General features: G+C 38.6%; 8 protein-coding genes across 8 annotated transcripts; 3 read left to right on the top strand and 5 right to left on the bottom strand.

Annotated features, from left to right (window-relative positions):
- Positions 1 to 6,690: 6,690 nt before the first annotated feature.
- ATC70_004786 (uncharacterized protein) lies at positions 6,691 to 11,320 on the bottom strand (the record flags this gene model as incomplete). The annotated part of the gene is made up of 19 exons (XM_064824086.1): positions 6,691 to 7,899; positions 7,954 to 7,994; positions 8,048 to 8,160; positions 8,212 to 8,419; positions 8,470 to 8,518; positions 8,569 to 8,660; positions 8,710 to 8,783; positions 8,840 to 8,908; positions 8,963 to 8,997; positions 9,049 to 9,550; positions 9,608 to 10,096; positions 10,154 to 10,196; positions 10,260 to 10,295; positions 10,349 to 10,407; positions 10,460 to 10,787; positions 10,846 to 10,884; positions 10,940 to 10,991; positions 11,052 to 11,080; positions 11,134 to 11,320. The coding sequence occupies 19 exons, from the start codon at positions 11,318 to 11,320 to the stop codon at positions 6,691 to 6,693; spliced, it is 3,654 nt and encodes a 1,217-aa protein (XP_064677022.1).
- A 179-nt stretch (positions 11,321 to 11,499) lies between these two features.
- On the top strand, positions 11,500 to 12,021 carry ATC70_004785 (uncharacterized protein; the record flags this gene model as incomplete). The annotated part of the gene is made up of 3 exons (XM_064824085.1): positions 11,500 to 11,621; positions 11,681 to 11,784; positions 11,837 to 12,021. The coding sequence occupies 3 exons, from the start codon at positions 11,500 to 11,502 to the stop codon at positions 12,019 to 12,021; spliced, it is 411 nt and encodes a 136-aa protein (XP_064677021.1).
- A 258-nt stretch (positions 12,022 to 12,279) lies between these two features.
- Positions 12,280 to 12,684, top strand: RML2 (mitochondrial 54S ribosomal protein rml2; the record flags this gene model as incomplete). The annotated part of the gene is made up of 1 exon (XM_064824084.1): positions 12,280 to 12,684. One exon carries the CDS (start codon positions 12,280 to 12,282, stop codon positions 12,682 to 12,684), a length of 405 nt encoding a protein of 134 aa, XP_064677020.1.
- A 129-nt stretch (positions 12,685 to 12,813) lies between these two features.
- Positions 12,814 to 13,358, bottom strand: ATC70_004783 (uncharacterized protein; the record flags this gene model as incomplete). The annotated part of the gene is made up of 3 exons (XM_064824083.1): positions 12,814 to 13,001; positions 13,059 to 13,165; positions 13,237 to 13,358. 3 exons carry the CDS (start codon positions 13,356 to 13,358, stop codon positions 12,814 to 12,816), a joined length of 417 nt encoding a protein of 138 aa, XP_064677019.1.
- Positions 13,359 to 13,935: 577 nt separating this feature from the next.
- Positions 13,936 to 16,364, top strand: ATC70_004782 (uncharacterized protein; the record flags this gene model as incomplete). The annotated part of the gene is made up of 4 exons (XM_064824082.1): positions 13,936 to 13,946; positions 14,001 to 15,060; positions 15,116 to 16,017; positions 16,070 to 16,364. The coding sequence occupies 4 exons, from the start codon at positions 13,936 to 13,938 to the stop codon at positions 16,362 to 16,364; spliced, it is 2,268 nt and encodes a 755-aa protein (XP_064677018.1).
- A 5,405-nt stretch (positions 16,365 to 21,769) lies between these two features.
- ATC70_004781 (uncharacterized protein) lies at positions 21,770 to 24,624 on the bottom strand (the record flags this gene model as incomplete). Its single annotated transcript, XM_064824081.1, has 13 exons — positions 21,770 to 22,134; positions 22,185 to 22,196; positions 22,254 to 22,310; positions 22,376 to 22,386; positions 22,452 to 22,479; positions 22,539 to 22,555; positions 22,621 to 22,714; positions 22,773 to 23,213; positions 23,263 to 23,490; positions 23,544 to 23,728; positions 23,967 to 24,133; positions 24,202 to 24,317; positions 24,378 to 24,624. 13 exons carry the CDS (start codon positions 24,622 to 24,624, stop codon positions 21,770 to 21,772), a joined length of 1,968 nt encoding a protein of 655 aa, XP_064677017.1.
- Positions 24,625 to 24,826: 202 nt separating this feature from the next.
- On the bottom strand, positions 24,827 to 25,168 carry ATC70_004780 (uncharacterized protein; the record flags this gene model as incomplete). The annotated part of the gene is made up of 1 exon (XM_064824080.1): positions 24,827 to 25,168. One exon carries the CDS (start codon positions 25,166 to 25,168, stop codon positions 24,827 to 24,829), a length of 342 nt encoding a protein of 113 aa, XP_064677016.1.
- A 1,655-nt stretch (positions 25,169 to 26,823) lies between these two features.
- Positions 26,824 to 27,542, bottom strand: VPS28 (Vacuolar protein-sorting-associated protein 28; the record flags this gene model as incomplete). The annotated part of the gene is made up of 2 exons (XM_064824079.1): positions 26,824 to 27,449; positions 27,515 to 27,542. 2 exons carry the CDS (start codon positions 27,540 to 27,542, stop codon positions 26,824 to 26,826), a joined length of 654 nt encoding a protein of 217 aa, XP_064677015.1.
- Positions 27,543 to 27,546: the final 4 nt, after the last annotated feature.

The following is a 27,546-nucleotide window of genomic DNA, read 5'->3' as shown; positions in this document are numbered from 1 at the left end:
AACCTTGTATTCCAAGACATAGCATTCTCTTTAATTGTTCTGAATTAATGCTCATTATTACTTGATTTGGAAACCGCACGATAGATGAGATTGTTTTTTCAAGCTTGTTGTTTTTGATTTCACTAATTTCAACGATCATCCTGTTCATTGTGGATATCATACAAGTGATAGCCTACGTTTATCTCGTGTTAAGCACTTACTTTTGCTTTATTGTACTGTTGTGTGAATCGAAAATGCTGTCGTTTAAGCTTGCATGTCTTGTAATTTCTTTTCGTAAATACAAATAACGAAAATTACTTTAATATCGGACCAATTGATCTTATTAATTGCAGGGCTGTGGCAATAAAGAGCGTTGTCTATGAATTCTTTATAATTTTGAAGCCTTCATTGAATCAAGTTTTCCTACCACAATCTTTAGCAAAAGCACACAACTTCAATAACTCGAACATGAAAGCTAATCGAGCTGAAATTCGCGATCAGAACGCAAAACACGTTACAAACATTTCAGTGCAGAATAGAAAACGTAAGGTCTATGCCTGATCTAAAAAAGACAACTTCTAAAAGGCATACTATATGGCGATTGTATGAATTAAAATCTTTATAAGCTAAACACTTCTACGTAGACCTCGAATTCGGGCTTCTTTTTACCTGTACAGCTGAATACTCCCTACACAGCAAAGATATAATAACAAAATATGGTAGAGTGTGGTGTATCATTTCTATACGGGATGTCATAAAAAATGACGCACTTGTGTCAAGCACGGTTTTGAATATAAGATTATGGAATACCAGCACTGTATTTATATATTCATACGCCAAACGTACCATGTGTATGTCATTTATTTAAGAAATACTCTGCATTCGACAGTGAATACGATCTACGAAAATCTGGCAGGGACTGATGACCTAGTGAGTGCTGCAGATCCATGAGAACTGATGCTACAACTTTGAGTAAAGCCTGAAACAATAGATAATTCTTATTCCTAGAAAATGGATATTATTACAGGTTGGTGCAGACTTATTATTACATGTTCTCCTTTAAAAACCCTTAAAATATCTAAAACAAGCTTGCGTATGTACAAGCTGTGGGATCACTTTTAAAAGTGGTACCATTTGTTACGCATTTCAATTCTGTACAGGCTTATGACAGATAGAGAAAAATGTCAACTACTGAAAAGACTACGTTTGAGTGATCGAAGTTTCAACTTTTGGATGCATCCAAAATCGATTTTTGAAGTATTGAGAGCTTCGAAAGTAGCATGTTCCTACAGCAGTCTTTTCTTGCATAAAAAACGACAGTGTAATTGGATTTTAAATAGGATACTTGATGATAAAATATTCGTGATTCCTAGAATCTGCAAATTTTGGACAGACGTTACTAGTAAACTTTTTTGGTTGCTTTATAAATGTGGACAGTAAGTCTAATAAAAGTCGTAGGGGATATTTTGTTAGACTATTATGGCGCGTTAGATTCGGGCTTGTTGAGAATGATGTCAATGAGTAATAAAAACAGATAACAGAAATGGCCGATTTTCAAAGGACCATGCCGCTAGATTTTACTAAATGGAGAGCTTTAAGCTTAATAGCTTCTGTTTCTTTTTCAATTCTCTATACGATGATGGTATAGTTTTTATAGAGAAACGACAATAGTTTTGCATATCCTCTGTCTGTAGCTCATGAAATATAAGATTTTGAGCAAATTTATAAAGGTCACGTACATTTGGTACGTCAAACTCTCTTATTATAATGGATACAATGTAGAGCTATCGAATGGTGTTTGCTTCGTGCGGATCCGGTGAGTATTTGTCGAGATACGGCCAAAAAAGGATGTCATGCAAAACCATCGATTTCTCTTCAAAATCTGCCTGTGATAGCAAGGAAAAAACCTGGTGACGATTTTTTGGTCAGGACAAGATTGTCAATATTTCATGATAGAATCATGCTAGAGCTTCAAGCAATAGCTCATTTGATAGAAAATTTTTTGGTCTATAATATTTAGTAATGCTTAACAAAATGTTTTGATGACAGATACTGATTAATCTTTAGAAAATAGTGAAAAAGTTGCAAAAACTATCGTATAAAATATTAGTTAAATCATATGCACCAGACACTTGATATGGATACCATTGTATTTTCCTTTGAATTCTCTACAAATTTTATATAGGCTTGAAGGGTTATTTACTATCAAGAAACGCGTAATTTTAAAGTCGATAGATTTCGGAATTCCATGGATTTGTTATATCAAATGTCATAGCAAGGTCTCACACTAAAGGTTTTAGGCTATTCTTAGTTCCTTTGGGTAAATCATGCTAATCATGATTTACAAATCAATTGTTGGGTAGATAGTAAACCTATTTGTATTATAGTTCATCATCATGCTGTAAACCCTAGCATAATGAAAAGTATATAAATGCATCCTTGGGATGCATTCTCAATAAAAGTGTAATTCTTTGGCAGATTCAATTTTACATTGCATTTTGACATAACAGGATTGTCATTCAGAATATTGGAAATTGAATCTCTGTTGACCTTCCGCATGTGTACACCACACGAGTGTGCATTTGACCAAGCGTTTTAAAAATTGGAGCGTACGAAAAGGGCCATATTAACCTGCTGGTTTCAAGTTATCAATAGATACTTGACATGATGAAGAATCTTGTTGTCAAGACTAGACAACTGTAGCTTGCTTTATTTAAGGAAAATAACTTTTCCAATTTAAAGTATATATATTTCCCCGCTTAAAAATAGCATCTCCAATGCTGATTATCTCATGAAGTAGACACTTCTAGTATAATGTTCCCACTTAGAAGTTGCTCCAATATCATTATTCTATAACATAACTTGGTTTCATTATAGTAGTACAATTCTGTAGTACATAATGTATTTGTAGCTGGTATCACTTTTATAATCACGAGTCTTATAGTGTGTATTATAAAGTGGACATCTGAAGCAACAAGCTCATATTGCATTAATCTTGGTGCCTATCCAGATATGGTAAACATCCGTAGTCAATGTCGGAATACAAGTATAAGTCTATAGCGCCATCCATGTCCGTGGTGCCATCTATAGCCTATATCTTATATAATATGAATCTTATAGTACTAGCGTATCTGAAGTCCATATCTTCTTATAGTATAAATCGATATCGCACATCTAATCCAGTGTACATACAGTTTATAATTAATGTGGTAACTGGATGAACTGTTGGAATGGAGATCAGAGTGGATGTACTCCACAATTATCAAATCCAAATGATGTAATTGATGGTTATTTAAATACCAATATGTTGACTTATGTGGAAGAGGGAAAGAAGGAAAAATATATGTTAGCTAATACATCTTTATAAATGATGAGATTTGATCTAGTTGTGCCAAATATATTACAAACTACTGCTCCCCAAATCAGATTCAAATCTGCACAATATCATTGACGCTCAAGTTATGAAATTGATGTATCATTTATAAACCAGGTCTCCAAATGCGTAAAAACAATCAGTTCAAGCATACATCACATAAGATTTGACATGAAACAGGATTCAGTTACGATGCGAATCATGGCATGTTCAGGATAATAGATCCAATCTATTATTCTGTCATCGAAAGCAACCCATCTAATACCATATCCTCCTCACATCGAATCCCTCAGCTCGAATAGTATATAAATCCTCTTATTTCCAACGTAACAAACGATATTCTTTACCTGATTAATTCCATACACTTTTTTTTAAATTTATTTCTGATAAATCAGAAATTACTGTATTCGCGCATATCAAAAAGAGAAATCTGAGCCTTTTCAGAATCAGATGAATGCGTCGTCGACCGCTTTGGTGTGGGGTATCGTACAATGCAGAACATCAGAGACGTCAAACAAAGCTATAATTTATTTACTTTTTTGGCAACAGAATCTACTACGCTTTATTTTTAGGTCAAATTCTGCCCAAATTTAGTCATTTTGAAGCACGAATAGCTCATGCTACAAAGTGTTACAGACGCTTGGAATAGGACCAAATCACTCTCCTTTGATATACTGTACTTACTGATGCTTTATCTCGAAATTTTTTTGTCATTGCAAATCCATGAAGATTCTCATACTTTCATGAGTATTAGCAAGGGAAAATTCTTGAAAATCAAACGATCGCGTTTTTCACCCCAAAAATGAAGACTTTTCTTATGATACATATACAATCAAATTGATTGTAAACATGCAATACATCATTGAAAACTCTTCTTATGAGACTTTCATATGCTAAATTTTGACGTATTCACAAAAAACCTGTGTTCATATTTTTGGAGATTGCTCATTTTTTTGGGTCTGAAAGCTAAATGTAATCAACACCATTCGATGCGGCTTCTATATTCCTTTAAAAGTATATTAGAAAGCTAAGTGTGATATCGACAGTTTTCATAGTCAAGTTTAGCAAAAACGTTTAAAAAATGTGAAATTAAGTCAAGTTTGAACACGAAAATATCCACTGCATAAATTCAAATTAAGTCGCCGCAATCACAGCTGCAACGGCAGAAGACTGAGAACAAACCTACTGGCCGTGACGTCGGATAGGGCTCCCCCTCATTCTTCCATATCCCCATTTTTTTTCCCTTTTTTGCAAAACGCGTTTAGTATTAAACCATAGCTGTTTTGCAAACCGTTTGATTGATAATAACAACCTAGGTTCTAATAACACTGTCTTGTACTGTTAGAAGAGCTGGATACTGCTTCTTTGAAATGGAATACATTAGGTACCATTCGATAACGAGCACTGGAAGACGTACGGTATAATTAACATTAATTGAATTTGTTTATTAGGTTTTGATAATTTTTTTTTGCTTGTTTGACGTGGATGCAGTTGCCATTACTTCTCTGCTATTTCTGCTGTCTGCTTTGGTTTATTATGTCTGGTGTTTGCTTCTTTGGTCTTTGTCTGGTCTCTGGTGTCGTTCATTCTTTGGTTTTTCTATGGTGCTAGTGCTGCTGCTGCTGCTAATATGGCCTTTCCTGGTCTACTGTATTTGGTGCATGCTCGTTGTTCTGTGATCTGTCTCCGGTAATTGCGTACTATTCTCTGGTCTCTAGTGTAGTTCGTTCTTTGGTTTTTCTATGGCGCTGGTGTTGCTGCTGCTGCTGCTGCTGCTAATCTGGTCTCTCCAGGTCTACTGTCTTTGGTGCATGCTCGTTCTCTGATTTATATTTGGTGGTTGTGTATTCTCTGGTCTATCTGTGGCTGTGGTAAGTGGTAAGTATCTTCTTTCTTTTGGTCGTACTGATATAAACCTTCTTTGAACATTTGTATTATTGCTTCCTTTCTCATGATAATGCATCATGATGTTTTCTTTGTTGCGCTTTTTTCTTCTTTTGTTGGCTGTGATATGATCAGCTCAACGAGTACTTGTTGCAACACTGTTGTTTCGTATATACGAACAACAAGCGTGATGCACTGCTATATATCTGCATTACCGTTGTAATACTACTATGTTATATAGCCGTGGATTGTTGTTTGTGTTGCCTCTGTGGCTTCACATGAAACAACATTAGTCATTATGTTGTATTGCACACTTATACTACTATTGCTCATGTAACTGTGTGTGTTTGTGTTCCTCTGCAACAGACTATTATCATGCACGTTGCTCATGTATTCATTTTTGCTGCAATAACAACGAGCTGTTTTAAACATTCTCTGATGTTGTATTTGTTATGCTTTTCTTTGACTCATTGAGTATGAGTATTCCTTTTTTGCCTTCATACCCCTGTAGTACTACTGTAGCATGCTCTTTTCTTTTGTTCATTTGTTTTTTTTATTATGTTTCTTTTGAAGCATACCTTTTTACGTTGTGTGGATGTGCCTATCCCTGAAGCTCAACAAGACTTTATCCGAGGCTAGGAGGTGGATAGGCTGCCTCCACTTGGTTATCGCTACTTACTTTGGTGATGATTGAGGGTCTCAACGCCAGAATCTAAAAGCTAGGTGGTGTAAGTAAGGCATGCTCTAGCACCTGGGGGAAATTTGATGATAGCAGCGGCTATATTGCTATTATAGCGGCGCTTAAAATTTTGCCTCACATCAAAACAGGGAGAAACCCTCGCAAATTTTTTTTTAGGTTAGCGGAGTTTTCAAGCAATCTGATTGGCTAAGACGTTGAGGCACCGAAAGGTTACAACTAGTTGATTTCCTATTGATTTGTCGTTTATCATTGATTTCCAACATGCTGCTATTGCATACAAGCATGCATCCTGGATTATATTCACTTTCTCTTCAAGCCACTTTCATAATGTAGCAACATAGATAATGCTGCTGATCGTCTTACATCACATTTATGTTTACAATTCCAGTCAGTTATGTGTATATAGATGCCTCAGCAGCCACAATAAATTTGATCTCTCTAATTTCAAGCTCTCGAGATCCTCCTACAATATACTAAACATACCGACTTAGTTGGTCTCTCAACTACTAGTAGCTATACCAACAATCAATATGATCCTAGTAGTGGCCTGCTATTTTACCATCTCAACATAGTAATCATTGGCCAGGGATCTACAGTAGTATCATATCTAAGAAGTTAGTAAGATGCCCTGTAATAAACAACAAGCTCTTTGCTTTTCGTTTTAGATACAGTTGACAGCTGATTATAATTTTCGCCGACTTTATTATTACGAATTCATCAGGTATTGTATTGAACGTTTATATAATAATACTTTTCATAGATTGTAGAATATATCATTTGCCGAAGAATATTGAGAGTTTGGGATTTGGACGTCCAGATTGTCAGAATTGTATGAATCAACCTTCAACGGTGCTAATTTGTCATCTTTTTGGAATCCCCAGAGATAGACTTTTCCGATATGATGCATTTTTGCAGGATTTGCAGCCAAACAGACTACTATGCCCAATTCAGCCAAAGGATCACACGCGCATGAAATGAATCGAAAGCACACATCATCCACTCTGTCGTATAAAACACTTCCACGTGATGGCAAGGAACGTATGTCCAGTGGACCGCCTAATAGATGTGATGCAGCCTCCCAACGGCTAGGATTCCGAATTTCTTGCACTTTGCATTGGTTGCCAGTATAATCCTTAATACACTCTAAATCACGCACTTCAACCAACTCAATTTCTTCATGACTACCTTGTAAAAGCCGCCTGTTACATTTTGGGCATGCAAAATGAATAGAGCTTGTCTCTTTTGCTGAAGAGTGAGTGTCATTGAAATTGTTACCATGAAGTATGTCTTGTGGCTCATACTTTGCACTAGGCAATTGAGGTGGTGGCATCAAATCATCGTCGTCAAGCTTGAAATCGTGCTCAGCAGCTTCAACAGCGTCATCTTGGGGAGAGTAGGTCTGATAATCATCGTTAACTTGGACATGGCATTCCTCTTCTTTTACAGGGTATAGATGGAGCATTGTTTCGCTTTCGCTTGTAACAGAAGCTGGGCCAGAAAGGGGCACTGAGCTGTCTAATGGGTCATGGGTATTTTCAATGCTCTGTGATGGTGTCGTCTTTTGATGTTGGTTAAAGTATTTACTGAATGTTGAGGTAGTTGACTGCTCCTTTTCATGCTTCTCGTTGGTGACTAAATAATCATCCTTGCCTTCCTCTTTAATGGTGACAATCTCCTCTTCGAACGACTGTGAGCTGTGAATCGTGAATGGATTTGCGTCTGCGGTGAAGCTTTGACTTTCGATCTTGATTGCCTTTTCATCCTCAAGCCGCCTTTTCTCTCTTTCTTCCTCTGCTTTCTTTCTATCTTCTTCTACTTGTCGATGGATGAATTGCCCCAGATTTGCAATCGAATCCCTGTATCCAACTGGCTGCTTGTATTGACCCTTGACCCATTTAGAGAGGTTGTCCACTATGCTTCTTTTGTTGAACCGTTCTTCCAGCAGTATGATAGCTCCCCAATCCTACAAGCCACATCATAAGTCTACATTCTTGAGCCGCCATGTTCAACGACTTACATTTTTATGTCTGATACATCTTCCTAATGCCTGATTGATTGCTGCATAAACCATTTAGCTCTATATGTTAAGCCAAGAACCACGGCACAATTACCTCGATAGGCTTGAGCCTCGTACCATTCCGTCCCAGACAGCAAATTTTCACCACTTGATTGCGATTTCATTCTGTTGTTGTAGTCTCTCTTCAAATTGACCTCTAGGTCTTTGCTATATATACCGATCAATGCCTTTTCACTCTGTTCAGCCAATTCTACTTACAATCCAGGGAAAGGAATACCCAATGTCACTACAGCACGGCAGTAATTGTCGCTAAAGTCGATACCTTCACTCACTTTTCCTCTGAATACAGCAAAGAAGAGAGCACCATCTCGGTTTTCCTCGTCAATATTTGCTTCTACCGCATCGATCTGTTCATAAAATGTGTTCAATACCGCTTCAAATTCCTTCTTGTCACTGCCTTTAGGTTCTGTATCTTTGGGTTAGAACAAAATCAATGACTGAAAATTCATCTCGTACCCGACAGAACAAGTTTCTTGGCTTTCAAACGATCCATGACGCCCGTATTCTATGAAAAAATCAGTATTTTGCTGCCACACATAGTGCTAGCGTACATACATTCCATCTGTCCATAAACAAATCCAAAGCTTTGTAAGACGGCATAAAGACAAGTACACCATAAGGCACTCGCTCGATAATGTCACAAAGAGCTGTAAAATGATTAGCAGCGTTTGACATTTCACCATGAAAGCAACTTACTTTCACCGACTTCATCTTGGAAGGCTAAAGACTCCATATTGGAATACACACATTTCAGTGGAATACGATTTGGCCTACCATCACACAATGAGCACTGGTAGTTCATAGCAACTTTGGAGAAATAACTCACCCATGAGGAATCGAACTGACCCAAATTTGAGATGGCTTGATAACATGGTTCGCTTCTAATCTTCCGGCGCTAAAGTACCTGTTAATTTCGATACTGCAAATATATCCAATGTCAAGTACTTACAATGGGACACCGAGTTCGGATGCAAACGTGTTTAGCTATAGACAAGATGAGCTACTTTACTATGTATATACTCCATTATTACTTACAGGTGATAATGTACCACTGGTCAAAATGACAGACCGAGTTTCTTTACACATATCACCAAAAATGATGCCAGGATTTAAACACCAAAAGGCAATTTTATGCACCCATAAAGACTGTTTGGCTGGATCCTGAAATCGTTTGCGCCGCTTATTTGAATTTGCCGCTGCTCTCTTCATTGCTTTCATAAACACCAGTTGATAGTCTTTGGCATTTGACTGATCAGGCTCAAATATAAATCCAAGGACTGTAACCAAGCCTTGCAATACAGTCAAACTACCATTACTGACAGCACGAGTGCCTTGCGCATGAACAACTTGCGACGATAAGCCATCGATCTCTTCCATTTCATAGTCATCATATTGAGTCGCTTTGCTTTCCTTTGCTTTTCGTACTGCCTCGGCATGAGACGCTATCTTTCTGTATGCCGGCAATATGTCAGTTGCAAATGTATTGCTGTTTATGTTCATTTCATCCAGTGTATGCAAAAGTTCCAGCCCTGTAAAGCTAATAGACATCACACATTACTAAGTGTATCGTGCATTCCATTACGCTGAAACTTACTGGCATGATTGTCTTTCATACTCCTTCACTACATAGTTGATGTCTTCTGATTTCATTGCCTCATACAGGCCGCTTATGATAGTGTCCATTTGACTGTGCGCTTCCTTTTCGCCTCCAAATCGAGTCGTGAGTTTCAGTTCTTTCAGCAAGACCTCCAACATATTTTCGTCTATATTGAGTGATCCAGCACCTCGGGATGCATCTTCAATGTTATGCGCTTCGTCGAGAATCACAATGCTGTTTTTGAGATTAATGTCTAGAATTTTGCGAATGACTGGATCAATGATGTAGTTGTAGGGACAAAATATGACCTCCGCGCCTTCGTATAACTTTCTTGCAGCATAGTATGGACATCCTCGCACTTTTTTACCCAACTGAACCATGTCTTCAATATCCCAGATGCGATTCTCTGCTTTAAGTGATGAATGGTTGAGAAGCTTTTGGGTTTTATGCGAATAGCCGCATCTGTTTTCATCTAGCAGTGCTGTACTATTACGGATGAAATGTCAATAAACACTTACTCGAAGCTACATGTATCATTAATACCAATCGTCTGTCTTGTTGTTGGATTTTGACACCTTTGGATGAACTAGCACCGCGCACTCAAATTAGTATATCTCTAACCTTGTTGCGATACCCAAGCAAAACTTACTGCATAGATGATCTCGACTGCCCAGAATAGTGGTGCCTGAATAATGCATAACTTTTAGTATCAAGACTGTTTGATCTATCACAACTTACGAGGGCTATATCTTGTATTGCTTTTCAATTCAGCAACAAGCTGAGTAATCTGCTTGTGTCTAGCCCAAGTGTCAATCCCATTGTTTACCAGTAATCCCATCCACATCTTACGTTCTGCTACCAACAAAGATTCTAGGCACTGCTTTGTAAGTTTCGTATTTCATCCTCTTGGCTTCGTCCATGCTAGCTAAGTCTGGAGTTGATGGTTGTGATTTTTCCTCGTCTGGGTCGACTACTTCTGCTACGAATCTCTTTACCAAAGGTTGCTGAAAATCCTCATCACTGCAAAATGACGGCGGTGATGCCAAGCGTGTTCTCACTTTTTTACTAGGCCCTTGGCTTGTTTCAGGCTCATCAGTAATTTGCCGTTTTTCGGGTACTTGTTGTTGTACTTTTAACATTTCTGCTGCTCTTAGCTTTTCTTGATTCTCTCTCCATGCTTAAAAATTGATCCGCTGTCAAACATACTGTAAATTCTCTTTTCGCTGATTAATTACCTAGCGCAGCACATAACAATGCAAGTGATTTGCCGGAACCTAATAGTAAAAGGCTCAATTGACAAGTCGGTTTGATACTTATGTGATGGAATACCTGTTGGACTCTCTAGTAATGCATTTTCCTCCGTATTGAGAGCATGTATAATCTACAAAATGAACATCAGGTTAGGCATTGAGTCTGCGTATGACTAGTACAAGGTACAAACTCTTGTCATCATTTGAATCTGAGCAGCATCTGTGAGTGATGGTTAGCACTAGCAGCTGATACAGATTCAGCAGAATGCTTACAGGGCTTGAGAGGAAAATCGATGCGGATGCCTTCAATAGTAATGACTTGGCCATCTCCCGGAGCATGGACCTTCTTCTTGTGCACAGCTGGTTCTGCGGTGGGAATGAAGTTGTCAAGCAGATCCAATTGTGTGTATTCTTGCTTTTGCGTCTTTTTGGAAGCAAAAAAATCAAACGGTATAGACATAATGGCGGTATATTTGAGTGAAAAGAAAGATAAAATGTTTTACTGTAAAATGCGCTGACCAAATACAGTAATAAATCTGGGCGTTTCGTGACATTTGATGTTTGGGTGATGGTGGTGGTGTTTCAATATAGACAATTGCAAAGAGGAGGATTTCAAAGGCTTTGTCCTTTCTACACAACATGATTTATTCTCTGTATATTATCAACAAGGCTGGTGGTCTTGTTTATCAGAAAGATTTCACAAATCAGCTCGAAAAACTATCCAGCAATGAGTATCTCGTCTTGGCTGGTACATTTCATGGGTAAAAATACAGATAGCATGCACATTAGGCTGTAGAAATACTCATCCGTTAGCTCACAGTGTCCATGCTATTACATCCAAAATTTCGCCTCTGCACAATTCCTCTGGTATTGAGATGCTGGAAGCCGAGAATTTCAAGCTGTATTGCAACCAAACACTCACTGGTAAACAGCAGAATTTATGCTACATGACAACAAGCTAAAATAAAACACATAGGCACCAAATTCCTGCTCATCACGGCACCTCAGCAAAACAATGTGGATGCTTACATGAAGAAGATTTACGACACTTATAGTGATTTTGTCATGAAGAACCCCTTCCATACCCCAGAAATGCCAATTCGTTCAGATCAATTTGATCAATCCCTGTTGAAGTTCATCAATACTAATGGAACAGCATAAATAAGAACGAAGAATTTGGATTCAATCGAGATTTTCATCGTGTAGGAACGTCTCTTTTATATAAATAAATGCACCATCATTGCTCTTTCCTCTCCCCTTCGTCTTGTGCTATCCAACAACGAAGTTTTTATATCCCATTTGTTTGTCGTCTTGCTACTTGTTCCTGCATTACTGGCTCAGGACTATTACGACCCAGAAGAAGAGGACCAAGAGCAGTTTATACGACAAGAAGCAGAAAGAAAAGAGACATCTCCCAATATGGCGGATGCTTTTGATACTTACGATGTATACCAAGACAAGCTCTTTCCTGCTGTCGCTGTCGCTTCCTTCACAGGGCCTTTTATTGTGGGTGAATTCAGCTTTTATCAAGACAACACTGGGCAAGTGGTTGCTACAGGTGCATTTCAAAAGGGTTTACTACAAGACCGAGAGTACCAATTCAGATTCCATCAGGGTCCAAACTGTGAAAACTTGGGTGAGGCTGTAATGGCACACTACTTTGAAACCATGCATGTGCTAGATATTGGAGGCACCCCACCTATTCAGGAACCATTGAATGTCCACTTGACTGACGAAGACGGATATATGGGTCTACCTTGGGTACTATCGGATGGTGTACATGATTTAGCCTGTGTCGTGCTTAAAGGCCATCAAACAAAATAAAATCGATACCCCCCTCCCACCGCACATTCTCCAACATGTTTTCCCGTATCACAATCCATATACTATCACAAACAACAACGTCTGCTAAGTTCCGTGTCTAAATCGAATATATATTGTACAATGGTTTATTTAAATGGTGTGAGGGTTAGAATTGAATGGTGACCAGATGCCACGAACACTTTCGGTTGTAGAGATGACAGGCTTCTTGGTCAAGTTTTTGATCTTTTCGCCACTTGAGTCTCTCAAGAGTTCTACTTTAGTGTTGATTTCTCCAGGTGTTAAATTGCGGGTACAAATGACTTTATCACGGCCGTTTACTATTTGGATTGATTAGCTTCCAGTACACACACATGCTGCATTTGACATCTATTTACAGTAGTATCCACGGACAATGGGATGATGAGCTGGTCTAGGTTGAACGACAATTTCTATTTGAGGGTGTTGCTTTGCGAATTCGGCGAGATCTTTCTTGATATATTCACTAGACACAAGCATGTCAAACTGTGTGAGCCAGGGTATGCCTCTATCTGTTACTAATACATGACTACTCACACCATGCCCTTGTTGCTTCCCCATTTCTCGCAGTAGTTAAATACCATCTTGCGACATTGAAGCACAAATGCGCCAGTGCCGTTATTTGTTCTAGGTAAGATCTTGCTGGCAATAGTTGACATTTCGAAATAATAACAGGGTTACAAAGAGAAAAAGAGGGGGTGAACTTGATTTGAATACCAGCCTTTTTGTTCAAATGGGTAAATGCCTCTGATTAACAAGCCACAAGGACATGGACAACTGAATAAAGCATGATTGAAAGCTCTGCTGAAGATTCGGGCATACACTGCACATAAATTTGATCCATATATCAAGTCAGAACAGTAGGTAAAAGGCAATCAACATGTTCTGTTTCTTCATATCATGTACTATTGATCTGTTCTTTTTACCAACTGCAAGTCGTTTGCTTCAATGCTTTTGATCCATTGCATTACTACATATATCTGTGACCTTTTCTGTGACCATCGCAACCGAAAAAAAAGCTAAATGCTCATGGAAATGACAATAAATCAGACTTTTTTTCTCTTTATACAACACTCATCATGTAACTATCCAACAGCCATTGTGTACTCTATAATTTCATGTACTCATCTTGATATTAGGTCTCGTTTAATTGTCAAGAATTTGCCCAAAGAGCTGTCCGAGGAAAAGTTCAAAGAGCATTTTGCCAAGAAGGGAGAGGTGACAGATGCCAAATTGATGAAGACACAGTAAGCGATCACTATGATTAGCAAGCCGCCCTAGAGACTAAGCTATTCTATTAGATGGGGTGTGTCCCGTAAGTTTGGATTCATCGGTTACAAGACCGAAGCAGCAGCAGAAGCAGCCATGAAATACTTTGACAACACCTACATCAACACATCCAGAATTCACGTGGAGAAGGCTATCGCTTATGGATCAGAAAACTTGCCTAGAGCTTGGAGTAAATATTCAGAAGGTTCCTCTGCCCACGACCGCATGACTGGAGCATCGAAAAAGAAGGCAGAGTTCGCAGTAGAGGAGACCGACGCATATCATGACAAGCAGCGCAAAGAAAGAGAAGAGTTTATCAACAAATTGAATGCTGAAAAGAGCGATCCCAAGCTGAAAGAATATTTGGATGTCATGTCATCTCGATCCAAGAGCAAGACTTGGGCCAACGACGATTCTGCCGCTGCTCAAGAAGAAAAAGCCAAGGAGGATATTTCAACAAAGGTCGATTATCAAGGCTCAGATGATGAACTCTACGATGATCTTCCACCCAAAAATGATACCAAGAAGACCGATAAAGAGGATGTAGATATGGAGGAGAAGGAAGAAGAAGAGGACAGTATGGAAGTGGATGCCAAGAAAAAGAAATCCAAAAAGACTACAACTACTACTAAAGCTTCTGAACCACCAGCAGCAGCAACTGAGACAGAGGAGGCTCCTGTGCACACCAAGAGCGACAACCCCAAGGAATTGATTGAGGACACTGGCCGCTTGTTTGTTCGTAACTTATCATACGCATGCACAGAGCAAGATTTGAGAGATCTTTTCGAGAAATACGGTACCTTGTCTGAAGTGCATATGCCCATTGCTAGAGACACCAAGAAATCCAAGGGCTATGCCTACATTCTCTACTTGTTGCCTGAACATGCGCTCAAAGCCTACGAAGCATTGGACATGAAGACTTTCCAAGGCCGCCTACTACACATTATCCCTGCTGAAGAGAAGCCTCCCGCCAAGGAAGAGGATATTTTGGGTGTGAATGGTACTAAATTGAGTGCTGTCAAGAAGGATAAAGAGAAGAAGCGTAGAAATCTTGCCGGCAATGATTTCAATTGGAACTCGCTGTACATGAGTGTAAGTGCTTGATAGATAATGAACAATCAAATTAGCTCATTCAAGTTTGATATAGGCTGATGCTATTGCAGAATCCATTGCTGATCGTCTCGGTGTCGACAAATCTGAAGTATTAAACGCTGATGCTGATAACATGGCTGTGAGATTGGCTTTAGCAGAAACACAAATCGTCAATGAAACCAAAGAATTTTTTGAAAAGCATGGCATCGTGCTCGACAATTTTGGAAAGAAGGAGAGGAGCGAAACTATCATCTTGGTCAAGAACATTCCTTATGGCACCAGCGAAGATGACATGCGTGAATTGTTTGGTAAATATGGTGAATTGGGTCGTGTACTTGTTCCTCCTGCAAAGACAATTGCCGTGGTCGAGTTTCTTGAACCTAGCGAAGCCCGTAATGCCTTCAAGTCTTTGGCTTACCGTCGCTACAAGGATTCCTTGATCTATCTTGAAAAGGCTCCTAGTAACTTGTTCAAGGACAAGTTTGTACGTAACCCCAATGCAGCTGCCAAGAAACAGGAAGCTGTTGAAGCTAAACCTTCTAGTGCTGCTGATCTATTGCAAGCCTCTGATGATACTGTCAACAGCGACGACATCACCACCCTGTTTGTCAAAAACCTCAACTTTTCTACTACAGCGGAAGCACTTCGTAACTCATTCAAGGGTATCGCTGGCTACAGATCGTCTCGTATTAATGTGAAGCCAGATGCCAAGAATCCAGGAAAGACCCTCAGTATGGGTTTTGGCTTCATTGAATTTGACAACAAAGCCAATGCTGAAAAGGCATTGAAGGCTATGCAAGGCTTCAACCTGGACGGACATACACTAGAGTTAAAGCTCTCTCATCGTAAGGCAGATACAAGCTCAAAGAAGAGCAGCAAGACACCTGAAACCACCAAACTGGTCGTTCGTAACGTGCCATTTGAAGCTACTGATAAAGATTTGCGCGAATTATTTGGGTAAGTTGTTGTAGGGGTGTATGTAATGAAATGATACTCATGTATGACATAGTGCTTATGGCCAACTCAAATCACTTCGTATGCCCAAAAAGTTCAATGGTGGCCATCGTGGTTTTGCCTTCTTGGACTTTCTCACTAAGCAAGAAGCTAAAAATGTATATGACAATATGGGTAATATTCACTTGTACGGTCGTCATCTTGTCCTTGAATGGGCTCAAGAAGAAGATAATGTGGATTCGCTCAGAGAAAAGACTGGAAAGCATTATTCAAAGGAAGAACAGATTGGTGGTCGTGTGAATAAGAGACAAAAGGTGGATTTAGATGGTGACGATGATATGTTGGAGTAGAGAAACCATCTCACGCTGTATATTTAATAAAGAAAACACTTGCATTTAGAATAAGAAATATAATGTCTTGCCAGTACGAACATCCACCCTTAAAGCATCCAGTATTTAGCGTGGAAGAATGCTCATTTTTCATGTTTTTTTTTCGTTGGATCTTTATCATGGTAATGAAGAAGAAGAAAGGATGAAATAATAAAGAATGAGGAATTCATGGAATATTGTTAATCAATTCAGCATAGCATTTACCTTTGACGTTTGACGACAAGGTCCTGTACAACAGTGATCTAATGCTGGTTTTTTAAATCAAGCTTATCCTGTGCTCTTTTTAAATACGTGATGTATGGTTTTTCTGCTAGATCAAGATGGGCTACATATTCTTTTTAATGTTGATTCGTGCAATTTTGTTGGAACGAGCAATGTTGGTCGATGATTTCTCTGATTTGAACCAGTGTGTCTACGCTTCGGATAGCTCTCTACCTTCGCTTCGCTTCGGTGAGAACCAACCTGCGCAGCGGCAGCTCGCGCTACCGATTGCCCTTGCGTATCTCATCAAAAATATTGTTACTTTCAGTTTAACCCTCCACTCACACACGAAACCCCTTCGCATTATCTGTGAATCTGATTCTTATGTAATGCTTTACATCCATGTACACGTAGCTACTTCATATAAGGGCAAGCAGCATACTGGTATTACCTCTTTGTAGTCAAGAGTGTGCCTAATACAGTAAATCTCGGTGCGTTTGAGCTGTGTTTTCTCGCGTTAAAGGCCGTTTTGGATCATCAAAATAACACCAAACAATTTCTCTCGTCTGGCAGTTACTTTCTGACACCGTTGCTCAACTTTTTGGGAACCCAAAAAACATGGCCAAAATTCGACCAAAAAGCATGAGGTATCCCTCATGGATTTCATTGAAAATCAAACAATCGCATTTTTCACGTTGATATTGAAGACTTTTACTATGGTATATCTTGAATCAAAATGTTTCTATCGATCCAACGTAGTCTCTGAAACCATCTTTGTGGGACATTGATATGTAAAATCTCGACTTTTTGGCCAGAAACCACTTTTCATATTTTTATAAATTGCTTGATAAGTTTATTCAAAACATCTATATTACTTGATACCATTGGATGCGCCTTGAAAAGCACTCCAGGAAAGCCTAAAGAAGCCGAGCATGATCATCATATTTTACTTAGTCGAATATTGCAAAAAAGTTCAATCGAGTCGAAAAAAGACAAAATCTGGCCAATCTTGATACCCCATACTAACTATTACTTCCGATTAAAAATTGAAAAAAAAAAAAAAAAAAAAAAATTGGGCAGGATTTTCCAACTAAATATCGTAGCTAGTGATGGATAAAGGCGAGACGTACCTAACCCAAACCAGTTTTCCCTTTTTCTTTTATAAATCATGTTTGTATCAAACAATCATGGAAGGTAATTGTGCCATTCTCTTTGTGGGCGTCAATCCTAGCAGTAACCAGCCCCTTGTCAATGTGTTTGAGTCGAGCAACAACTGATCCTCTAAAATAATGAAGGAGGCTAGATTCTTTGACCAATCTGTTGAGAATGTCGAGCAGATAGAGAAAAATCGAGTGATGAGTGTAAATTACTGTACCAGAGCAACACAAACAGAAAAGGATCTTACTGCAGCAGAAATGATCGAAGAAAAATAGCGTTTGTTCAATATAATTGATAGACTGTATTCTCGTTTCATTTGCTTTCTCGGCAAAAAAATGTTGTCAGCATTTTCTTTACAAGTTCAAGATTGCATTCGGATTGCAGAAGGTAAGCGGCTGCCAGTGTAGATCATAAAAAGTTGAATGAAGAACTGCAAGATGGATTGAAGATTGGGAGTGCATCTCAGTACAGCAAATTGTGTGATGTCCTTGATGTGGCTGTTGGTTGTGCAATGGGGATGTACATCAAGATTTATTCCATTGAGAATATTGTGAAAACGAAGAGCGTTTTGATAAAAATAACTTGATAATGGCTTATGATAATGGTAATGGCATGTTTGGGATTTTTAATATAACTTGATCGTAGCTTTATGATAATGGCAATGGTATGTTCGCAATTTGATGATTAAATGGGATTGGTGGGTGGTATGGTTTTATGATAATGTCTTGATGTCTTTTAATGGTTTTGGATGCAACATTGTCTGGATCATGGCAGGATATAATGTTGTTTATTGAGAGATTTATCGTTTCGCTATTTATGAAACTATGGTTTATTGCTAATATAAATGCTTTGCATTAGGGATTGGTAGGATTGATTACAAACAGATGAAAGTATATGTACCCAGGAATAAGAGAACGAATTATTAATGTCGCCTACGTTTTCTGTAGATTGGAGCTGCATTGAAACAGAGTATCATGTTTCCAACTGTATTGATCTTGCTTTTGCCAACAGAGATCTTTGTCTTATCAACAGCTAATCTGGAGGCGGCGTTTTGCATCATGAGTTCTGCACCGACAATGATCTCCAGAATTGCTGATAACTGGCGATGTAATTGAGGTTCAATGGTTGGAAAAAAAGACATTATCCATAGCGTCGTATCTAGTGACATATTCGGTAGGACAATCCAACATGAGTAGTTTCAATTTTGTATTCTAATTAAAATTTAGCAAATGTAATCATAATGTTGATTAAACGAGCTGACCATCTATGTATAATCCAGTTATGATCAAATTGCTCTTGAGAGCAGGCGATACTGACACGAGTTTGATTAGCATGTCCCTCATTACTTTTGGCATTTTGAACATGGCATCGTTCAATTCTTTTGTGGTGTTTGCATCACTTACCAAACTAGCTTCTCCACATCCTACCTCATTATATGAATCTAAAAACAAGTAATCCAATTTTCTGCCAGATGACTGACGAGATGAAAGGTCAGAGCGAGTTGCATTTGTTGTATTCACAGATACAATATTAACAAATTAAGATAGATTTCAAAAGGAAGACTTTAAAAAGTAACCAGATACGAAAACTTAATGATTTATTAATTGATTCGAGCACATCTTATTTATACTAAATTATTATCGCTAAATAAATCCATCTATATTATTGTTTCAACTGAGTCAATACATCGGATCATGTTTATCCAATATCGATCATTATGAAGGATCCAATCGTCAGTTCAGCTACGATGATACGACTCACAATCTATCATCGTCTTTCGCAATCACGGACTTTCATAGCAAACCATATAGTTCACTTCTTGTTGAACCTTGCGTCCCAACATAGACAGTGAGTAACAATGTAAATCATGATCCGACTACCACTGAGTTAGCTCTCGTAGCTTCTACAGATTCAACAGCATTGATTGCATCGGCTGATGAAGTGCCACTAAAATTCTATTAGTAAAAGCCTAAATGTTTTATTCAATATGTTGCATTACCTGATGCAGGTGATAGGCGAGAAATCAAAGCAGGAGTCGATACAACACCATACTCTTTTGAGCAATTGTGTTTCAGTGATGTTAATTGTTAGTAAAAAAAAAATAGTTATGTCAGAGCCAGGAGGAGGAGAGGAATATCTCCCCCCCCCAGCGCCCTTTTTGCTTATACACTGATATCAAACGAAGCCTATTATTGAGACGATGCGAAGGAAAATCCAAGTTTTATGCAGTATTTATTCACCACAATCAATCTTCGTTTTCTGATAATAGGAATGTCATACCATTCGCTGCTGCTGATGCTCTTAAGATGGCGACATAAAGCTGGCCATGCACAAATACAGAACTTGTGCAAGATCTACAGCGACTTTTTTGAGACATTGTCATTGAAAAAGACACCTTCATGAGGCAAAGTTCCTCCCAAAAAAGTATTTACGCTAAGCAATTGTCCTTTCAAGTCCATGATCCCCATTTAATCAGCTTGGCAATCATCATTGTCATGAACAGAAAGGCATTTAGGTCAGCCAGCGGCAAGCCGCCGCCAAAATTGATTCAAGCTCAGTATAATTTTTCTGTCCAAGATTGGAGAGAGATTGTCTATTTTCGACTTCTTTAATTTATTTTGTGATATTCGACTATATAAACTGTGATGATTACCCTACGCCTCCTAATACATCCTTGAAGTACTTTTCAAGGCGCTTCCAATGGTGCTAACTGTAATAAGTGTTTTGACTGAAATTGCTGAGCAATTTGATAAAATATGAAATGAGGTTTTTAGCGAAAATAGCCAGATTTTGCATATGAAACCTCATAAAAGTGGTTTCAGAGGTTGCTTTGGATCGAGAGAAACATTTTGATCCAATATATACCATAGTAAAAGTCTTCATTTTCAAGGTGAAAAATGCGATCGTTTGGTTTTCGATGAAAATCATGAGGAACCCCTCATGCTTTTTGGTCGATTTTTGGCCAAGTTTTTTTTTGGCCCAAAAAGTTGAGCAAAGATGTCAGGAAGTTACGACTACTCGAGTACAATTGTTTGACGTCATTCTGGTGGCTCATAAAGGTCTATATGTTATCATATGAAGGTTTGAAAGCTGTCCAATTTGGTTATGTATTGTTTTATATAGAGTGTATTTACGCGGCATAAATCACATCTTTGGTAGCTGTAATTTACTGGAAGGGTAGTTCTGCAGCCTGTGCAATTTCTAATTCAAATAGAAGATATATTAATTTTGGTAAAGCTGATTCATGCAAATTTTGATGCGTTATGTTGCTGATAAGCTTATTAATAATGGAAGTGAAAACCCGAATCTACTGCTTGAATACTATGGTTTTGCACCTTCGCTTCGCTACAGTAAGACCCTCATTAAGATTAATATTACCAAATGCTGGTTTATATGCTTAGTTGCCGTGGGTTTTCACCTTTCCTTTGCTACGGCAAAATCGCTTCATAGGTCAATGTTACCAAATATTAAATTGGATGTGTTATGTTCTTGATGGATGGGCTTAGCATTTCCTCCAAACCCCCTCCCCAATGCTGGCTTCGCTGAAGGGTTTATTCACCTTGTGAGGTACTCCATTCTTTAAATTTTTGAAAGGATATGGTTTGGTTGCCTACTTTTTTTTTCATAGTTTTCCAGTATAAATATTAGTGATAAAATCTCTAGTCATAGATGAACCATGCCCGACAAATCTCTGGCAACTCAGTTTTCATATTAGTAGGGTTGTAAAAGTGTCTAGGGACCATAAATTTCTTATTATGTGACAATGATGCTCATTGCCATATTCTTGTCTTTGGTGTCGTATTATTCTTTTTGACCTCTTTGTTGTTGGTAGGTTCATACCGAAACATAACCTCTGTATGTGAGATGTTGAATGGACTAGCCCAAAATAATACATAAATGTATGATGGCAATATGTAGTGGAACGCTTTATTTATTGACAAATTGGTGAAGAGATATCTACTATGCATAGATAAGATTTGGCTTAACAAAACCAACTGTTGAAAACACTACGATCCTCCACAGCTTGAGGATCCACCACCTCCACAACTGGATGATCCGCCACCACAGCTAGATGATGCGCCACCTCCGCAACTAGAAAATGCACCACCTCCACAACTTGAAAATGCTCCACAGCTTGAGCCAACACCGCCACCACAAGAAGTCATGCTGCCTATCATGTATCCTGAACCTGAATAGGTAGCAGCCCAAATAATACTCACTTTATTCCAATCAAATGAATCTGTTGTGGTTGGATTATCCCGTCTCTTGGACTTTTCTTCGGCTGACATTGTCTGATATTTTGATAGTTGCACTCGTTGCTCAAATGAAAGCTTTGCCATTTTCTTTTGTGAGATGGTAGGAACGACGCCATCTGTACAATGTTAGTGTTGCGAAGTACAAATTTGTGATGCATTGGCTTACTTGATACAAATACTACAAAGCAGAAGAATTAGAGAGTGTGCTTTGCGATACTATTATTACATGTATTACCTTGAGAGTACCCATCCGCTTTGTAGTTTGAGCGCAATGCTTCTCTCTCCTTTTCAGCTGTGTCATAGAAACAGTGTTTAGTATAGCTATGCAGTGGCTCTTCTAAATGATGATACACTTACACATATCAGGGCTGCATCAAAGTATAATATTAGAATTGTTAAATGACATTATCATGTCTATTTATGCCAAATTTACCTTTCCCATTTGTTAAGATAGTCAGAAGCTAGAGAATGAGTTTGTTAGCCATCAAATCGACACATAGTTTCAATGATGGACACTCACTTCCACATGTGCTTGTTCTATTGATAGACGTGCACGAATTAGTATATCACATTGCACTTCAAGAGGCATCAAGATACACTACCCTATAAAACCAAAGAAGGATCTTTGGACATTTCGAAACTTGTCTTCCATAACAGCATCTGAATTCTTAAAGTTGATAAACTCTTTGATGTCACCTGTTGAAATCAATTGTCAATTAGTCTCAAAGCAGCCATAAATACTATCGCATCATACGTTTATCATGAAAACTGGTATTTTCCACATCATATACATCAATGTCTTCTGTGATGCTTTGAGCGTCATCATTGATAGGTTTGTAAGCTGGAGATGACTGGTATGTCCCAGCAATATAGCGACCCTTGAATGCCTTTTCATCAGATAGCAAAGACTGTTCATTTGTAGATTCATTCTTCTTGAACAAGGTCTTGAGTTTAACTGTGATGCTATTTGTTCTCTTGGGCATAGGGACTGGTTCAGATGCGTCTTTGGCTGTTGACTTGGTGCCTTGCTCTTTGTTTTTGAGTCTGAACCTCCAGGCACTATCGGTGTCTTTGATGTATTGATCTAATTTGCTTTCAGAAATTGTATCATCATGGTTGAGAAATTTGCCCACAAACTTGACTGTAAATTTGCGATAGCTGCTTGGAAATAGCATGTGTGTATGCCATGCAAGATCTGCTAATATATTAGCGACATGGCAAATTGCAAGAATGCCCATACTTACCTATCTCAAATGTTGGTATTGCAGTCAGCGTGGGGTTCGTCTTTAGCAACTGAAGGAAGTTAGTGTATTGCCGAATGCCTTTAATGATTCCCTGAGGAGCATCCCAATTGATGGTTTGAGTAGCCTTGAATGCAAAATTGTACTGTCTTGCCACTGCTTGTATCAAATCAATAGAGCTTCCTCTATAAGGATTGCACAAATACGTGCTTTCAATAGCTTCAATGATTCCTAGTAATCCATATTAGAGCAATTAGTAGCCTTTGCATCATTCTGATACATACTTTCTCTTCTTGCTGAATTATCTGGCGAGTTCTTCAATTTGGTTGCTTGGTTCTTGAGTATAAGATTGTTAAGAGGTTGGGTACCTCTGTTGAAGGGCAATGATTTGAGATCCTTGACAGAGCCCAAGGACCCAACGTCCTTGTAACTCAACTTGATAGATTCATCAGGTGCAAGCATGAGGCCACTATAAAAAAGTTAGCTATCTATACTGGGGATCATAAAAAGATACTTGCGCTACTGCATTCTTTTTGGCATAATCAGCAATCATGTTGGCTTTTCCTACATGTTTGGTAGTAAACATGGCATTGCACTTGTGGCACTGCAAAGCAATGGTTGGATCCGTTCGCCACTCAGTGTAATTATCCCTGAAAGAAATGCCGTATACTTAGCATTAGATACCGCAGCGACACACTGACACGTACCAGTCAACTTCCATCTTGATAAAGCAAACAATGCAATTGATTTCTGCGTAGCTTGTATAACTCTTGGGGCCAGACACATGATTCTTCAAGAGATGGTATGGCTCGTCGCCCATAGCCTCCTTCCAGAGAATTAAAACATTGTTTGGAACCTTTCGAGATGTCTCATGCTATACCAAATGAATGAATTATACCCTTTTAGAGACATTTTGACTAAACAGGATTGTGATACACTTACAATTTCCTTTAGTGGGATTTTCATATTCTTCAATGCTGTGAATTGAGGGCAACGGTGCTGATCCTCGTAAAATCGCAAAGGACTAAGCATATGAGCTTGCCAAAAGAATGCGATATCTGGATGTAGCGTTAGTATGTTATATTCAATTCAGTTCAATTCAATTATAGATAGCTTACCTAAAGGTGGAATCGCATACCTTGACGTGCTCGAGATTTTTTGAGTATAGGCCCATTTAAAGTATCGATATTCAGCACGCACTAGATACTTTTTCAAGATATCTTCAGGCATGTTTCTGGTTGTTTGAACAAAGCGCTCCAGCAGTGACAAATAATAAAAGCAATTGGAGACATTAACAACTGTGTCCAGAGTGGGATACTCGTCTTTCTTGGTTTCTTCAGGTGGGTTGGTATTGCAGAATGGCATACTAATGAAAAAAAAAGGGGGTGAATTATAAAAAGAGAGATTCATATCGAATTAAGCATGTATTTATTGAAATCAGAACATTTTATCACTAAATTTTGTACTACGAGACATACAATGCTTTCAGACTAAGTCTATTCATTGGTGTCACTTACTGCTAAGCACTGTAAATATTTATCCAGGAACATGGTTGTGTCATAAATGACTATATAATCATACTAGCAATGGCAAGGCCACTATCAGCACCCTGAATTCCACCTGACGCACAATTGCCGATGCCTGCTCCTCCACAGCTGGGTCCAATGCCGCCTGATGATTTGGATATAACCTTTGCAACATATGCCTTGTCCTTATACGTAACAGCCCAAGCGAAACTGACTTTATACCAATCGAACGATTCCTCTTCAGAAGGGTTCACAGATACCTGAAGTCCAAGCTGCTGCATTCGTTGATCTGATGGGATTAAGCCCAATCTCTTTTCATCAGTGAGAGGCAGAGACCCCTCTGCGATTACAAATGTTTGATTAGATACATACAAAACTAACATGTTGATTTGATTAGCTTACTTGAGGCGAAAAATAGAGTTTATTTGATTAGAGTTAGGTTAAATATGGATCTTCACCAACATGTAAATTTTAGCTACCTTGCGTGTATGAAACAATGTCGCTGTTCGAGCTGGATGCCGCTTTTCCGTAGGCCACTTTGACAGAATCCTGATTAATGATAATGTTAAAAATGACGATATCAAGAACAGCTTACTATTGCTGGGCCTATCATAGGATTAAATGTTCATTAGAAAATGTACGTGGAATAGCGAACCTGCTATACTTTACCCCTCCCATTTGTTCAAATGATCGGTTGCTACATGACAGGTTTTATCGGGTAAATTCCACTAATTATAGAAATGCCAACATGCTAATGTGGTTATTTTTGACAGAACTAGCACATGTGGAGGTTGGTTGCATTGTTGAATGTAGTATAGTTGAAGCTGGTATTCAAACGAAATCCGACTTCTTGACTCTCTTAAACTTCTTATCCATAATGTAATCCAAATTTTTTAGGTCAATAAACTCTTTGATATCACCTAAAAAGTTTGTGGTTAAGTATCACAATTGCTATGCCTATCACTGCAAAATAAAACTCACGTTTATCATGAAAGCTGACATGTTTGGTGTCGTATTTCTCAGCATTTTTTTTTTGAGATGTTTGCTATCAGTACCAAAAGCATAAGCTGGAGATGTCTGAAATGTGCCTGCATGGTAAGCATCGTGGAATAGCTTTTCAGGGTCTATTGCTTTGGTTTTCTCCTTCTTGACGGCGCTTTTGATTTTCATCATTTTCATCATCTTCATTTTGAAACCTTTACTCGTCTCAAGCAAAGGTACTTCAGCCATAGCCTCTTGCTTGGGATCATCCAAATGCTTCCACGCATGATCTGTGTGTTCCACAAATTGCTCCAGCTGTTCTCATTTTACCCATGTTTTTTTTGGTCCCCAAAAAGTTGAGCAAAGGTATCAACAAGAAACTGCTAGGCAAAAGTGATTGTTTGGCACTGTTCCGGCCGTCTGAATGTACTTCTAACACGAGAAAACACGACTCGAATACATCCGAGGTTTTGCTGTGTTTTGCATAATTTTGAGAAGTGAGAGGTAATGCAAGCGTGCTACCTGCTCACGTATGCATCGTTTCCATTGATACAGATATAGAGCATCGCGAAGATGCCAGGTCCCCAAGTACAGATGATGTATGTTAGTTAGTACAAATGCTTTTGAGACTGGCCTTCATCTGCCTGCAAAAATATCTGCAGTAGCAGGTGCCAACTTCTTATTTATCCAATAATACCAACTGCCTGCCAAAATTAAATGTAATACTTGCATATCAAATCAGTTGAGTAATGTTATGCAAATGACTAATGCTCAGCAGTTGTACAAAAATATTGGCTGCACTATCTATCAGGCTACATACGTATCCACTGTTTGGCAAGCTCACGGAGCAAGAAATGTTCATCCGGCATGCAAACTGTTCTAAGCATAAAGTGTAAATGAGCATAATTTGCGATTCGCTAAAAGAGCAAGCTCAGAAGACTCATTGTTCTAAAATGCAGTGTAATGGCTTCGACTGTGCAGAGAAATGTTTATTAATAGAGTTTTAAAATGTATTTTACAGCAAAAAAGGGAGACTAGAGGTATGATATAGAGAAAGTTAATGAGCAGTAGTAGTAGTAGTGACATTCGCGGTGGTAGTTGTACACAAATCTCCCTCGACAGCAACGGGAGATTGCTGAGCAGCATCTGTTGACACATGAATAGATGTAGGAGGTTTAGCACTGAGAATGTGATTAGGCGTAGGTGTATCATTGAACAAATGAACGGTTTGTTGAACATAGGATTGTCCTGGTTTGAACCACTCTGTTTGTAAATCATCAACCAAATCTCCTAGTTTAGTACCGCTTGCAACGACGGTTCGACTCAAGGCAGGAATTACACTGTCCTTGGAATCGACACGAGGTCTAATTTCAACTTTAACCCTTTCAGAATCGTAGATGTCAACGAAATAAGACTTGATGTAATCGACGTAAGTTTGCTCTTGATCGTAGACATATTGCACATCGATAACAATTTCAGTGTGAACATTACTATCGCATGTTTTTCCTCCAGCAAAGATTGAATTCTCCAATATGATATCACCATGCTCTCTCATCCAATCCAAGATTTGCTTGCGAGTGCCATAGAATGCCCAACGATTTGTGTTTCCTGCGCTTGATAAAGTGATTTTGGTTGATAACAGTGGTGGGCAGATAACATGACCAATTTGGCCAGCAGAAGCATCTATACAATACAGTACGTTAGATGAGAGAGTAGTAGGATCAAGAGCAATCCGCTATAAGACTTACTCATTTCGTATCCATAGATAAGTTTCATTTTA

Source organism: Mucor velutinosus (assembly GCF_035048745.1).
Source record: "Mucor velutinosus strain NIH1002 chromosome Unknown tig00001542, whole genome shotgun sequence".
In the NCBI taxonomy this organism is placed as follows: domain Eukaryota; kingdom Fungi; phylum Mucoromycota; class Mucoromycetes; order Mucorales; family Mucoraceae; genus Mucor; species Mucor velutinosus.
The sequence above is the reverse complement of the archived record's forward strand: the minus strand, read 5'-3'. Positions and strand labels throughout refer to the sequence as shown.